The sequence below is a fragment of the Ceratotherium simum genome, chromosome 16, assembly GCF_057802395.1.
Source record: "Ceratotherium simum simum isolate JZ-2026a chromosome 16, ASM5780239v1, whole genome shotgun sequence".
NCBI lineage: Eukaryota > Metazoa > Chordata > Mammalia > Perissodactyla > Rhinocerotidae > Ceratotherium > Ceratotherium simum.
The window spans coordinates 29,305,686-29,321,992 of record NC_141915.1 but is presented as its reverse complement, the minus strand read 5'-3'; the positions used below and the strand labels follow the sequence as shown (position 1 = coordinate 29,321,992).

The 16,307-nt window shown below is 36.8% G+C and overlaps 2 protein-coding genes across 2 annotated transcripts in view; both read right to left on the bottom strand.

Annotated features, from left to right (window-relative positions):
• RNF43 (ring finger protein 43) overlaps nt 1–6,460 on the bottom strand; it is a 61,172-nt gene extending 54,712 nt beyond the window's left edge. Inside the window, exon 1 of the mRNA XM_014790874.2 lies at nt 4,227–6,460. Coding sequence (XP_014646360.1) covers nt 4,227–4,478 — 252 coding nt within the window. The 5' untranslated portion in view covers nt 4,479–6,460. The remainder of the gene's footprint in view (nt 1–4,226) is intronic.
• Nucleotides 6,461–11,510: 5,050 nt separating this feature from the next.
• Nucleotides 11,511–16,307, bottom strand: part of HSF5 (heat shock transcription factor 5) — a 38,571-nt gene continuing 33,774 nt past the window's right edge. Inside the window, exon 6 of the mRNA XM_004434893.2 lies at nt 11,511–11,581. Coding sequence (XP_004434950.2) covers nt 11,511–11,581 — 71 coding nt within the window. The remainder of the gene's footprint in view (nt 11,582–16,307) is intronic.

Genomic DNA, 16,307 nt, shown 5'->3' with positions numbered 1-16,307 from the left:
ATTATCAAGTTTTCTCTCCCTCCCCAAATAATTCATTTCAGGCCCTGACTACAAATAAAGTAAAAACACAAAGATAGGATAACTACGTGTTGACTAACAGGTAAATTAAGGGCAAGCAGAGACATTGTGCACAGGGGAATTTGTCCAGGAGGTGTTCACTGCTATTGGCCCAATGCTAAACCACCATGGCTCGCATTGTAGGTCTGAAGCCTCAGGGCAGCACATTCTAATCTCGAGCATAACTTTATCCTGGAGTCTAAGAAAATCCAGGACAACCAGCTGAGCAGGAAGAGTGTGATGGTTAAAGAATTGGCGACCTCTTTTGAGCTACACTAAGATCCTCTTGCTCTTTTGCTTTGAGAACAAAGATGAATTTTGAGTTGTCCCTGTAAGTAACATTTATAAATGAGGAACAAGAATTGAGAAAGAAAATAGGACTGTAATCATTTTTAGAAGTGGTAGCAACAACATTACTAGAAATAATAGAAACAAACACTGATGAGGTAAACAAATCAGAAAACTGGACTATCAGACAATGCATAAGCTCCAGCATGTTCCCCATCTCCAATGGTAAAACCAGGAGAAAACGAAAATATCCAAATGAAAAATCAAAATAGTAAGAAGTTATAATCCCTATTATTTAGTCCTCTTTATTAGTCGCCGCCAAGTAATTAGATCTGGAAAGTTTCCCTGACATGGATTTTTTTTTCTTTTTTTTTTTTTGGTCTCCCACTTTCTTTTTTTTTTGAGATATAATTGACATATAACATTGTATTAGTTTTAGGTGTACAAAATGATTTGATATATGGATAAATTATGAAATGATTACCATAATACATTTAGCTAACATCCATCACTACACATAGTTACAAATTTTCTTTTTTTGATACAGATTTTTGATGGCTAGTTAGCAAAATACCGATCAGAACAGCAATGGAAGGTTATACTAAATATAAAAATTCAGTGGAAAACAAAGATAAAAAAAGTAGAGGAAATCAGAGAGGAAGAGGAAGAGACAAAGATTTTGGCAAATGTAGGGGAAACCTAAGAGTAGACACTTTAAAGACAAAGGCAAACCTGCACATGGAATTGAAATGATATGGTAACGCAAAGCAGCAGCTCTTGGGCAAAATAGAAAGGAAAGCAATATGATTTGGTCAGGGCTGAGATGGGGAGCTTTGAAAGGGAAAAGAGAGGACTTGAGAAACAAAGGGAATATAGTAAAAGCAATATTTCCTCTTTTATTTTGACCTTCTAGTACTTTAAAAAGAATATTACAATTTAAAACTGAATATATCTTGTAAAATGGATATTATTGTTGGTAAAGAGAAACCTAAGCACAAAGTGTGAGGAATAAGAATCAGGACAAAAATTCACCAAGGCATGGCTTTAACGCCCTTGTATACACAGCCATCAGATGAAGTTGAGACAAGCAAAATTATTTTAGAGACAATTCTATGGTCTAATTTGCTATTAAACAAATTGTGGGCACATTGACAAAGGATGTCTCTTTTTGTCTAAAAAAAATTAAAATTGTAATACAAATGAAACTCCAGTTAATTTGGTCCTTATGAAATTGCACATACCCTAACCCTAAATTAATTAAGCAAAATGAAAAGAAACGTGAGAATTTCAGAAACTCTCTGGGAACTCCAGAAACCACAACAAGATTATTATTATTTTTTTAAATCACTGTTCTCATACGTTTACATTTCCCAATGCACAGCATCCCCAATTTTACAAAGACCTGACTGCATCTTTGAAGACAATCAAACATGACAGGTAGCTAGAATAATTCATAGGTAGAAGGATACACAGAATTAGCCAAGATTCCTCAAAGCCAGCAGAGAAGACCGCCTTTAGATTTGTCACACCAGGGCACAGCTACCCACCAAGAAAGCTAAAGAGCAGCAAAGCACAACTCTAGGAGCGAGAAACAGAACTTCAGCCAAATGGAAGGCTTGGTTACCCACAGTTGTGTAAACCTGAGTTGCAGTGTAAGCTGATAAGGAACAAGCAGCAGGGATTCTAGAAGTGTAAACCATGTGTCCCTAACCCACCAGAGTTCTTTGAAAGAATTAATCAAATAGTGGATAAAGAAGAACTGAGGCATATCACTCAAAAGGTTGTTTTTGTTTTTTTTAAATCAAGTCTCTCATAAGAGATAATTAAGAAAGTTTAGTAACTATTGTGGATTAAAAATTGATTAATAGACAATAAACCAGAACCAACACTGAAAGTCTCCAAAGATTAATACTAGGTTAGTGTACAAATTTATTAACGACCTAGAAGAAGCTTATGTGGACAGAAAAGGAGAAGAATGACCGAAAACTGCCAACGACTCAAACTATCTACTGTGAAGCCTGACAGGCCTTGCTAAATAACAGACACAATGAAATTCCCTCTTCAAAAGTAAAGAAATGATACTTAAAGCATACTGATAGGCTCAAAGTTAATAGTTAAAAAAAAAAAAAAAAAGATTAGCAAGATTTACCAGAGTGAGAAAAAGGGCAGAATAAGAGAAGCTATGATAAAGATTGACAAAATAATGAATGGCAAAGAGAATGCCAGCTAGTGCCTCTTATATACCTTTTCCTTTATGAATACACAGAAACTTTATGTAGAGCTTTATGATAATAGAAGATAACAAATTTAAAATAAAAGAGGACACTCTGCAGCATATAATTAACCCGTTGAACATGTGGCCACAGGATATTAACAAGGCATAAAGCTTAGTATGGTTCCCAATGATATCAAACCTCCTCAGAGATATCAAAATATGATTCTATAATAAAGTTACTCAGGATAAAAAATTTAAATGGAGCACATACCTCATGCTTCAAGGGTATTAAGGAAGTAAGTTTCCTTTCCAATTGTATTCAAAATGACTTACGATTTCAACTTTTAAATATTCCTCATTCCATCCTAGAGTTCAAATTAAATGAATGGACTCTTATTCAAAAACTCTTATGCCATTTTTTCCAGATACATTCTTTTTTGCCTATTTATTTTTCTAAATAGCCATGCCTTCCATTTCACCCAATTCTTCTTCCACTTCACTTATCTCAGCTTCAAAATATTGCCTAGGAAGTGATCGTGAAGAACCACTAAATCAAATAGGTAAAAATTTGTATTTGGAAAAGAGAGTTCTATAATTTACTAAATTTTTCTTACCTTCTTTCTCTAAGTAGACAAAAATTTAAATTCATATAATAATCTGGTTCTGGTCATATCACAAAATAAAAATCTGAGCTTGGGTGCTGAGATAAATCATATTTAACAACACTTTAAGCTGTATCCAAGAGCTACAGCAAGAAGTGTCCTTTTATAAAATGAATTTTAATCAATAAGCAACATAATTTTATGGAATAAGACACCAGAATGCCACATTAAAAAGGTACAGCCCTCTAGGCTCTATCCTTAGCGTGGGGAATGAGCAGTTAGTCTACAAAATGCTACGGCCCCAGTCAGTTCGTAAATTCAACACATAAAGAGTAGGCTATGAATGAGTTATAGGCAAAATTCACACCCTGAAAGCCTAAGAAACTGTGTCTGAAAAACTCTGTATGTCAATAAAAAACAGACGTTAAATTAAAAATTTTTGAAAATAATAAAATTATGTGTAGACAACACCAAAGTGATCAGGAGGCAAGTTTACACCTTGTGTCCATTTTGTAATCCAGTCCTCTCCATTTTGGGCTTAGCAATAGGGTGCCACACGTGGTATGAAGCCAGCCGCAGCATTCAAGCTTGACTGAATTTTAAAAGTGACACAGTGATCAAATATGCTCCAAGAGCATTCTAGACTTCAGGGTGCTGCTGATCACTAAAATCAACCTCCTTAGCGATCACTTCAAATTTAAACAGTGTATAAAGTATAACCGTCAGGTCAATTAAATATAAGCCCACAGATTTCATTTCTCAAAAAATAGTGTCCAGAATATATCACTTGCAAAGAAAGGTCTTATTATGCGTATCTAAAAAGACAATGTAATACCAGAGTTAAATATAAGCAGATGATCTTCTAAAATATAGGATTTATATGTTTCTTCTCGAGTATAAATTAATAATTTGCTTTAGAATACCAATAAAGCAATATCCTTAAAAGATGGAACAAATAGAAAACTAAGCAGCAGAAGCCCTTATATGGTACTTGGTTTGGGAGACAAAAGAAGAAAGGCATATTTCAAACAGATGGAAAGGGAAATTATTAAAGTTATCCTTACCTGCATTAGTTTTCCTTCTGCTGGAGTTATTTCAGCAACACCAGCAAACACACCTTCCAAAGTGAGATTCAGTTTTCCTGTGGGGTCCATTTTCAAGGGGATCACTCTGATGATAGCTTTCTGCTCTGCTGATCTTTCAGACTCCACCGCTGCTGCCAGTACCAGTCCTGTGCGTCCAAAGCCTGCCTGCAGGGTAGCCATCAGCAGCCAGGGCCAGAGGGCAGCCAGCTGCAGCTGGTGGCCAACACTCATGCTACCAGCTGCAGCAATGCACTTCGGCCATACATACTGCTTCACTAGCTAATACCAAATGCAGGTTCTCAGATCCAGACAAATGGAGGAAAACAGAATTTATGCTTCAGTTTCAGAAAGCCAAGTTGTAGTTTTGGCCCTTCCTTTCTCTAAAGCATATTTCCAAGAACAGGTGGCATTCCTGATCTGGCAGGGAAGAGGGTGTTTTCAGCCCACTTCTGCTGCAGGTATGTCATTTTCTCCCATCTTCACTATGATTAGCACAGATATCACCACTTCTCTATGGAATTTCCAACTTTGCTTGAGGTTGAATGTCACATCCTGAATTTTTATTATGTCAGATCACTTGGTGCTGGTCTTCCATATGCATCAAGTTGCCGAGCCACTGAACCCAATGTTAATGAACAAAATAAGGCAAAGTAGACCACCAAGGCCATGCATCGAAGGTGAGAGTGCAAAACCCCAGCTCAGAAAATGAAGAGATGGTCCTTTTTAAGTCACAAAATTTGTCAAATCACAGGAGAATTTTTTTTTAACAGGGAAGAAGAGGGAACAATATTTCAGGCTACCCTTGAGAGATATCCAAAGATGCTACAACATGTACTCATAAAATATTCCACATTAAACTGTATTTTGGTGGAGCCAAAGTTCTAGGCCCATTGAATTTATAACACTTTCCATGAACTTAAATATACTATAATTTTCTTAATGTCCTATCTAAATTTGCCTATAAATTAGGTGTTAATTTATATATTTTCACACATTACAAGATAATCCTGAGCATCACAACCTTTTCCAACTTTCAAAATTAGAAGAATATTTGAAAAGGGCAGTTTTCCAATTATTTTTCTCAGTTAAAATGCATATTTCTGTCTTTATTTTCCTTTCACTCTTAGGGATTCCAGCTTTTATTCTCCTGCATGAGAATGTCAAGCACTTTGATTTCCCATGAGATGCTTTTGGAAACTACTTTATTATCCAGCTCTTACAATCTGTAATTTTCTAGGTTCATAAGTAAAACAAAGGACTATTCCTAACACGTTTTCAAATTCCTTGAGGGGGTGGGGAATAAAAGATAGGGGAGTAGAGAGGTGATTAGTCTACAGGCTCTAAGCAGAACACCCTGAAAAAGTAAAAATAAGCCTGAGTACAGTAGATCTGTGCTATTTCTAGGCACACTTGAGAATTTGAGTCTTTGTACGAACAAAATCTTATTCTAAGATTTTACAATGTGCACCCTTAAGTAAATATAAATGCACTTCAACCACAAAGCCTGCTGTGTTCAGAGGTCTAGTTAAAAAATCATATAAAGTCTTCAGAATAAGTGCTGAAAAGCCAAGCAATTGAACATGAACCTGTTATATAGATTCTTTTCTTTTGCTGAGGCAGAGGGAGAAAAAAAAAAAAAGAATTTCAAAAGAAATCTGCAAACCTGTTGCGCTGCCAGGCCCACTGGAATCCACGGGGGTGAAACAAATTCAATTATGCTTTTATAGATCCTGCTCAAAAAAGGTTTGAACTGCTTAACCAAGTACAGCTCATTCTTCCACCTTCTTACTCTGCAACCAAACCAAGTGCCCCACACTGCAGGTAGGTGCCGAGAAATTCCGCAGCCTGAAAAAATAATCCATGCAGGTCAAAGGCAGAAACTTACTCCAAGGTTAGAGCTACTGTCCCCAAGAACTCTAAAAACACTTATAGAGGATCCAGAATCATTTCTGAAATTTCCTTTCTAACAAAAGTTCTTTTTCTCCCCGATCAGCATATAAAATGATCAAATCTTGAAAGAGAAAAGAAGCAAAGTAGCAAATACATCAGCAACAATTCACTACCAGGAACACAGAAAATCCCAAAGGGAGAAGGCAATATCTCTGAATCATGGATGGACTTGGAAAGTTCGGAAGGATTCGAGTGCTTCCCTTCCAGAAAGACAATTCTGGATCAACTCCTTAGAGGAGGAAGCCTGTGGTTTGTAATTGGTGTTCTAGCTCTGACTCCCTCCCCTGGGACTGCAATCACGCTCTCTACCTGCTGACACAAAGTGAGGGGGGAGCAGCTAGAGGCGTCCACTCCGCCTCCCGCCCCTCCTCCTCCTGGCGGGCTAGGGCACGGGCTTGGGTGCGCGCACACTTACCTAGCCAGACGCGTTCTTTTGCTCTCGCTTCTCTCTCAGCTCCTCTACTCCCTCTATTGAGCTACAGCCAAACTGCATTCTATTCAACCCTCAATACCTTTCTCTGGGTAAGCAAACTGCCACATGTAAATCAGGGCCACTCAAACAGATATCTAAGCTGATTCTGTACCCAAGAGAGCATAGACAGTGGTATGAGGAAATAAAGAGAAATAAATAAAGGAAACTCAGAAGATAAAAGAATGGACACAAGGTTTTGCAAATATAAGTTCAAAGGGATTTCTGCTCTTTCCAGGTTTTAGTGTCTATAAATGGCACAAAGCCAGAATAAAGTGATCCTGTGCTGTAATACTAATTTATTGCTGTCTTATGTCTGCTGCTCTCGCAAGAACTCTTGTCCATTTTACGCATAGTTTTTCCTCAACTCTTACTAATTTAAATTCAGTAGCTCTTTTCTAAACTATGCCTGTATGGAGCTTTCAGATCAGGTTGATGTCAGAATAGTAGAATCTGTTATTTTCTGCTTACATCTTTGGGAGGTGAAATAATACTATGCACCAGACCTATGCCCTCAATGTAAGATTGCAAGTAAGTCTATGTCATAAATACAAGCAAAGGGGTAAAATATATATGCTTAATGAGAAGAGTATAGGCAAAAAGAAAACTAATTTTTGGCTCATTACCACATTCATGAACTATAACCTTCCTAGTAATTTTGTCATCAGTGAAGTGATGAAAAGCTTCTATTATGTGTTTCTAAAATTTGAATTTTCAAATTACCAGACTATATTTGACTGTGGCCAAACATTTTGTTTTTGACCTGCTGCCAATAATCTTTCTAAATTGCACAAATGTACAACAATGTGAATGTGGTTACCACTACCAAACTGTACACTTAAAAATGGTCAAGATTTATGTCATGTGCTTAAATTGCGGTAAGAAGCACATAAAATTAAAAAAATTTTTTTAATTGTACAAATGAATTGTACAAATTGATCATCTGTAAAATGTGGATAATAATAATTACATTGCAGTTTTGTTGTAAAGATTAAATGATATAATGCCTCTGAAAGCAAAAAGTATGAGTGGTCTATTCACCTTGAGCATTTTTTCCCTAAAGAAGGCTTATGGGGATGGTTTTGGCATTTTAGGCCTAATAACTAACCTACAGCACAGACATAAACTCTAAAGTAAATTCTTTTTTTTTTTGAGGAAGAGTGACCCTGAGTTAACATCTGTTGCCAATCTTCCTCTTTTTTTCCTTTTTCTCCCCAAAGCCCCAGTAGATAGTTGTACATCATCTACATAATTGTGCATCCTTCTAGTTGCTCTGTGTGGACACTGCCTCAGCATGGCTTGATTAGCGGTGCCTAGGTCCACACCCAGGATCCGAACCAGTGAACCCCAGGCTGACGAAGTGGAGCGCGCGAACTTAACCACTACGCCACTGGCCTGGGCCCTAAAGTAAACTCTTAATTTGCACTTTTTCTTTATTGGTTGGACCTTAAGAACATAATGCAAGTATAGATTTTTTATAGCTCCTTTCCTGAAGAATAGGAATAGATCTAATTCTTTTAGAGAGAATTTTATTAAATCTGCTATGGTTTTATATTTTTATTTTATGTATACTATGTAATAAATAAACTTTTGCATAAATAATGCTAAATATATATTATATATCTGATATATGGAAAAATATCTTTAAAATTAAACTAAACAAAAAGTAACCTACCAATGGACTTTGCCTCACTTATTGCTTGAAACTTGCAAAGGAATTAAGAGAGCCAAACCTAAGAGTTAATACATACATTTAGTTGAAATATATAGAAATATAGATGTGGATGCCCTCTTTTGAGGAAACTCTGAGATCTGGGAATGATGATAATATGTATCCTGAATCTGGGTGCTTTGAGATACTCAGGATCAAACCAAACAGCTCTAGGTAGTTTAGTTCACTGATATACTATGTTTATTTAGGCCACCAGAATTGACAAGCCAGAGAAATTATTCTCCAGCTTCAAAGTTTTTAGAGTTACTCCTCAGGGGTTGATATACCGCAACTTCCACAGAGATGTCATAAAGTGCCATCACTATGGTAATGAAATGCCCATCTCACTGACATCTACTACCTAATCTTACACATGAGACAGATCACCCTTCAGGATCTACTTTCACATCTGGATTGACTAAAGTTACTGAAGACCATTCATCCTTTTCCAAAACACTGGGTTTCTATAAACATGTCTAAGAATTGTCCTTATCCTTAACGGCATTTCAAAGATTTGATCTCTATTCAAATGCAAATGTAAAAAAAGGCCAGGACACTTTTTTTTAATAAGTCAGATTCTTTGAGAAACAGAGTACATTCTCTTTAGAACTTTACTGTTATGACTAACAGTCATGATGACTGAGATGTCTTTTTTTTTTTTTTTTTTGTGAGGAAGACCAGCCCTGAGCTAACATCCAATGCCAATCCTCCTCTTTTTTGCTGTGGAAGACTGGCCCTGGGCTAACATCCATGCCCATCTTCCTCTACTTTATATGGGACGCCGCCACAGCGTGGCTTGCCAAGCAGTGCGTTGGTGCACGCCCGGGATCCAAACCTGCGAACCCCGGGCCACTGCAGCGGAGTACACGCACTTAACCACTTGCACCACCGGGCCGGCCCCTGACTGAGATTTCTATTGATCACCAAACAGTAAAAACAAGCAAGACATGTCTAGTTGAAACACTCACTTTATTGACTGATTGAAATTTATTGTGCTTAAGGTGCTAAAATACTGAGGTGCTGGTCAGGAACTTTGTTAGTATGTGTCAGACCCTACTGGTTAATTCACACAAAGATTTTATTTTATCTTTTGCCATTTTGCCCAAGTCAGTGATGACAGCTTTAGCTGATAGGTAGCAGGCATGTGAGTAAAGCAGGAGATCCAGCTCCTTGGTCTGTTGTATTCCTATATTTTAAAAGTTTGGAAAGCTGATAAAGACATTTCATTAATTAAGACTTAAAACCACTGAAATCAAATCCATGCCAAGGTTCCTGCTTGATACATGTTTCTCAAAAGATATCTTTTTCAACATATACAAAGCTAAGAAAGGCATATTTAAGGGAAGGAATATCACCTACACAGTATATCAGCTTTTCAACATGACTGAGAAAAGGCAAAGTTCCTTCATTTGGAAATTGGGTATCCAAAATACACAGTCTGGCCAAAAGATGTAGGAGTCTTGATAATCTGTTCATCTTTTAAACCTTGCTAATAAATATGAATAAATGCCCATCACATGGGCATCAACTAGTCTAAACAGATGAACCAAACAGGTCACTTTTTGGAACCTACTTTCATATCTAAACTGAGTCACTGCAGACCAATATAAAGCTCACTGTTTTCCAAAAAACTACTATCTCTGTAACACTTCTAGGGTTTGACATCATTGGGAAGGCACAACACAATTTATGAAATGAACTGTTACACCCACAATGGCTAGCATAGTACTTATATCATATCACTACGTGCCTTTTCTTTTTAATTAGTTTCATATTCCTAGGCTTTCTTTTTGTTTCTGCAGTGCTTATTAGGAAAAATGAAACAGAATCCAATAAGACAGTTCTAGTCAATTTAAAAGACTTTAAATCAGAAAGTTTCTTGCTGTCATTGGGTGAACAAACAAGGGCTCAACCACTGGGAAACAGACATCCAAGATACCGTTCCTAAAAACCAGTCCCACAATCCTACTACTCGAATTTAGACTCCTATAGAGGGGATAAGATAAAAATGCTATAGTCTATCCCACTATCCAAAATTCTCTCAGCAGCTTAAACCAGACATAAACAATTAAAAATATCAGAAGTATAGCTCCTGTTAAACGACTACTAATCAGTTTCTCCCAAAATTTGCACACAATATCTTACATAGATGAGAATTTATACCTACTGAATGTAAAAATCTAAAATAAGAAAACACTGTCTTAAATCTCTTAATGTTTTTGTTCACACATTGTACATTCCCCCTTCAAAATAAAAATATTACACATGCATTCTTTATCCTTCTATCCTGTAATACTAATAAAAATATAAAGCTTTAAAATTCTTAAATCTACCAGCATTTATAAATACAATTATATTAAACAAGTTAAATATTTTTCTTTAGAAGACACTTAAATAAGTGATATATTAACAAAACCTTCTTACCATTTATGATAATGTATCAGTAAAATTAAAGAAAGAATGAAAATAGAATGCTCCCATTAATATAAAAGAATCAGGGGCTGTTAAGTGTAATGGATGGTCCACGTCCGGATGCCTTGCTCTTGAAACAGAATGCTGGGTTAGGAAGTAAGAGCATTTCCTGGTTAATCACTTAGAAAATTAGCTCTTTCTCAGAGGTTCTTCCCTGGAATTCCTGACCCATTTAGACCTGTGATCTTGGTGACCTCAAATGCCTTTGTTTCTCACACAATCTTCTCTAAAAGGATCACACTGTGACTTGAAACAGATAGACTGAACTCCCCACTGGAGTTGTGCTGAGTACAGTTTGAGAGCAGCAAGACGACAAAGCAGCACACACACACAGATTATTTTCCAGTACCATAGATGCAGCAGTTTTTAGAAGCTTCTTGACAGTACAGAAGGCCAGGACTTTTCATTTGAAAGGGATCTGGGCAGCAAAAAAAAATGACTGCTAGATGTTTAGTAGTTTGTCAAGGTAAATAATTTGAAATGAATAGCTGTACAAAATACCAAATTCCCAATTCTCAATTAACAAAATTCTCAATTACCAAAACAAAAATACTTTTTTTCCCTTAACAGAACTGAAAAAAATCCCAACAGTGTGTCATGTGCAAGGCTAGTCTGCCTCCAGCTACAGCTAGTGCACAATGTCACATTTGTCATCCATTCCTCACTCTTTTAATTCTTCCTCCTTTGGAAAGTGCTCCTGCTTGCAGGCCACGTCCACCAGCAGATGAAGATCTAGAAAGAAAGAAGGTTTGTTTACTCACTCTTAGCCTCTCAGACTGTAGAGTTCCACAGACAAGTCTTCAGACAAGAAGAACAAGTCACTCATGTTTCACCTGTAATTGGTTCTGAAATTATATTATTTCATCAGATTCTCAACTTTAGGGCATTCCCTTACCTCTAAACAACACAGATACAGTTCAGTTGTTAACCCAAAGAGACCAACAAAGTTTAAAGTTTCTATCCTTTCAGTGATATGGCCAAGCCTCTTTTCAAATGCCTTTTATTATAAGTGAAAAATTAACAAAAAGTATCAAAGTGAAATACACACACACAAATTAAAATTTATTTCTTCAATGCTATAAGGATAGGTGGGTGGGTTGTGGAAATATGAAAAAGCAATGCTTTCAGAAATAGTGTTAAAATAAGTAATCACTACTTTTCCAAAGTTGATCGCCTCCATAAAACTTCCACTTATTGACTAATATAGCTGATCTTTTGTAAAAATACCTAGCTGAACCCTCTGTAAAAAAGAAAGCATACCCTTCCCGGAGGTCAAGTAACAAAGAGTGGCTCATTACGAATGGAAAGAAGTAAAAAAGTGACCTCTCAGCTCAGGTACTGTAACACAAAAAGCTAAGACCATGTATAGAAATAGAGTTAAATGGCCTGAGTGACACAAGCAGAAGTAAAAGGATCCTAATACGGCTTCTAGATTCAATCTAATTATTTTACCATTTCTAAAGCAACATGACCAAGAAGCCTTTTTAGGTTGGTTTTTAAGCTGACAATTTTGCCCTAGTAGCATTTAGAGTTAAACTAGACAGCAGGAGTCCTTTATTTCATTCTAGACATATAGAGACTTTTGTCACTGTATTTGTAGAACACAGACTCTGTGGGATTGATCCACAGCCTGGGCAAGAGAGCTGATTCAATACAATAATTCTACTACCACCTTTGCGAAAATCTAGAAAGCATCTGCAAGAATACCTAATTTTTGCCATATTTTATAAAAGGTAGACCAGTCACACTACAGGCAGGTACTCATGCATCTGGTGAACTACACTACAACCCATTCATAAATAACAAGCAATTTATCCAGATGAACATCTTGTACAGGCAGAACAGACCACCAGTTTATCACTTAAAGTTGGCTTCTTGAACATCCATGATCATAGCACTATTATTCACAATAGCCAAAAGGTGGAAGCAATCTAAGTGTCCATCAACAGATGAATGGATAAAGAAAATGTGGTACATACCTGCATTTAGCCTTAAAAAGGAAGAAAATTCTGACACATGCTACAATATGGATGAATGTTGAAGACATTATGCTAATTGAAAAAAGTCCGTCACAAAAAGGACAAACACTATATGATTCCACTCATACAAAGTACCTAGAGTAGTAAATTTATAGAGACAGAAAGCAGAATGGTGGTTGCCAGGGGCTGCAGGGAAGGGAGTTATTGTGTAATGGATACGGAGTTTCAGTTTGGGAAGATGAAAAAGTTCTGGAGATGGATGGTGGTGATGGTATTAACGTACTTAATGCCACTGAACTGTACACTTAAAAATGGTTAAAAGGGTAAATTTTTTTTTTTTTTTGTGAGGAAGATCAGCCTTGAGCTAACATCCATGCTAATCCTCCTCTGTTTGCTGAGGAAGACCAGCCCTGAGCTAACATCTATTGCCAATCCTCCTCCTTTTTTTTTTCCCCCAAAGCCCCAGTAGATAGTTGTATGTCATAGTTGCACATCCTTCCAGTTGCTGTACGTGGGACACGGCCTCAGCATGGCCGGAGAAGCGGTGCGTCGGTGCGCGCCCGGGATCCAAACCCGGGCCGCCAGTAGCGGAGCGCGCGCACTTAACCACTAAGCCACGGGGCCGGCCCAAAAGGGTAAATTTTTTATGTATATTTTACCACAAAAATGGCTTCTTTACAATCTAAATAATAACAGTCATAATAACAGTAATATCTCATATTTATATAACATCTTTTTTTCAAGTAACTAAAATGCATTATTATAAGGTCATCTAATTAATCCTTAGGAGTAAATAGATACTGGGAGGAAGAACCTCTAAGCTATATGGCTAATAAGTAAATCCAGTGGTTTCTAAACCTTGCTGCACATTGGAATCACCTGGGGATCTTTAAAAAAATACTGATATCTAGGGCTCCTACCCTCTTACATTTTGATTTAATTGGTATGGAGTTCAACATAGGCATCAGGATTTTTAAAAGCTGACCAAAAGATGGAGAAGCAGTAACACCTAATTATGATCATTCTCTAAACACCTCAGCTCCCTATCAGAACAAGAGGGACAGGCCATATGGTAATAGAAAATACTAAAATAAGATTTTGGAATATGAATAGACCCAGTTGTAACCCAACTCTGAAAGGAGAGTAAGAATTCTTGACAATGACAAAGGTAAAGACTATTGAATCGACTACAGATTTCACATGGGGAGGTAGACTGAAGAACAAAAGACACAAACCCTTTTTTTTTTCAGTGAACAAATGTCATTTATTTAATTGCTTATTAAGACTTTAGCATATTGACAGGTTCAAATAATAGACAAGAACATATCACAGATAGGCATGTTTAAAATAACAATAGCCTGTATGGCTCTGTAACAGCCTCAGAATGAATTATGGATAGTAGTGTGAGCAACAAACCTCTTAATCTTAATGATTGGGCTTTAAGGTAGCATTTGGCACACAGCTTCTAACAACAAGCATCTAAACATCATAATTTTATTAAAGTGAGCTTCCTTCATTAACAAAGAAGCCAATCAAAAAGTTAGCATCTAGAGACCAATAAAAATACAAAAAGACATAGACTAGCCTGGTGCTACCAGAGGTTTACATAACTCCATTCAGAAGAGAATCTTGCATACTCATTGGAGAAGATAAGTATTTGGGAACCACAAGAGCTGAGTTGGTTTGAGAGCTGAAAGGCCTTGGGGGACAAGAGCATTGTATCTACTTGTTTGGGAATGTTAATTCCTCCTGAGAGCACCCTCTAGGGTTTTGGGGCTATTACCTTCATGAGATCTCATCCATAATCCAATAGCTACAAAATGAGAATCCTTTCTTTTGGAATGAATTGAACTTTGCTCTTAAACATTCAGCTTCCCTTAACTATAAAGTAAATATTCCATGAGAACATAAGAGAGTGTAGCTTCCACAGTAAGATTAATATTTGGGTACATTCAGTTTAGGGTAATATCACTATAGAAATTGGAGGAACATGATTGAGTATAATTTTCTTTACCGCTTGGTATTTTTGATCCAAAAGGTATTTCCTTAAGTCAACATGTGCTCAAAAGGCCTACACACAGCATGGCATGACTGTGATTAACAGCCTCCTTTTAACACATCTATTGAATCAATACAATCTGGATACCTAATCAACTTGAAGTCTCTTATTCAAAAAAAATTCAAAGAAAGCTTGAAGTGTGAGAAGATGTCCCTACTTAAAAAGGGCAGACAAATTTTCAAAATAATTCAGTTACAGAAGGGCACTGATAAGTTCTAGAATATAGGATGCCCCTGCTCAATGGGATATTCAGCAACATAATGACATTCCAACAGTTAATGTTAGAATTATAGTGTTTCAGAATTTGGGGCCAAAGGAGTCTTTAGAGGTAATTTCATGAAATTCTCTTATTTTTTACCATAAATAATGTATTGTAGGAGTTGGAACCTTATTGAGGGGAGATACTCCTAATGACAGTGACAGTTGAAATTTAAGTGATACTTGAGGAATTTTACATTTGGTTCCTATTATTAATACTTTAATCTTGAAGTTTAATATCTATCAAAATAAAAAACATTTGATTATCTACAAGATAATTTTGAGTCTATTTTGAGTCTTCCCCACAAGTACCTCCTTACTCTCTTAGGGCTTCTCTGGTCATCAATGCTCAGGGCAGTGAAAAGATCAGAAGCTAACAACAAGGCCTTTCTAGTACAGGGTGCAATAGACTGAATGTTTGTGTCTTCCCAAAATTCACATGTTGAAACTTAACCCCCAATGTGATGGTGTTAGAAGGTGGGACCTTTGGGAGGTGATTAGGTCATGAGAGTGGAGCCCTTATGAATGAGATTAGTGCCTTATAAAAGAGATCCCAGAGAGCTCTCTCATCCCTATCCCTTCTGCCATGTGAGGACACAGCAAGAAGATGGCCATCTATGAACTAGGAAGCAAGCTCTCACCAGACACTGAATGTGTTGGCGCCTTGATCTTGGACTTCGCAGCCTTCAGAACTGTGAGAAATAAATTTCTGTTGTTTATAAGCCACCTATTGTATGCTATTTTTGTCATAGCAGCCCTAACAGAGTAAGACACAGAGTAGGCAAACTTCTTCTGTAAAGAGCCAGATAGTAAATATTTTTTATTTACTTACTATTATTCATTTATGGGCCACATGGTCTCTATTGCAACTGCTCAACTCTGCCGTTGCAGTGTGAAAGCAGCCACAGATAAAATGTAAATGAATGGGTGTGGCTGTGTGCTCCAATTACACTTTATTTATGGACACTGAAATTTGAATTTCGTAATCATTTTCATGTGGCACAAAATATTCTTCTTTTAATTTTCCCTCCAACCATTTAAAATGTAAAAACCATGCTTAGCTTGCAGGCTATATAAAAATAGGCAGTGAGCTAGATTTGGTCCACAAGCCATAACTTATCAACTCCTGTTCTAATAGCACACACTAGGGCTATAATCAAGA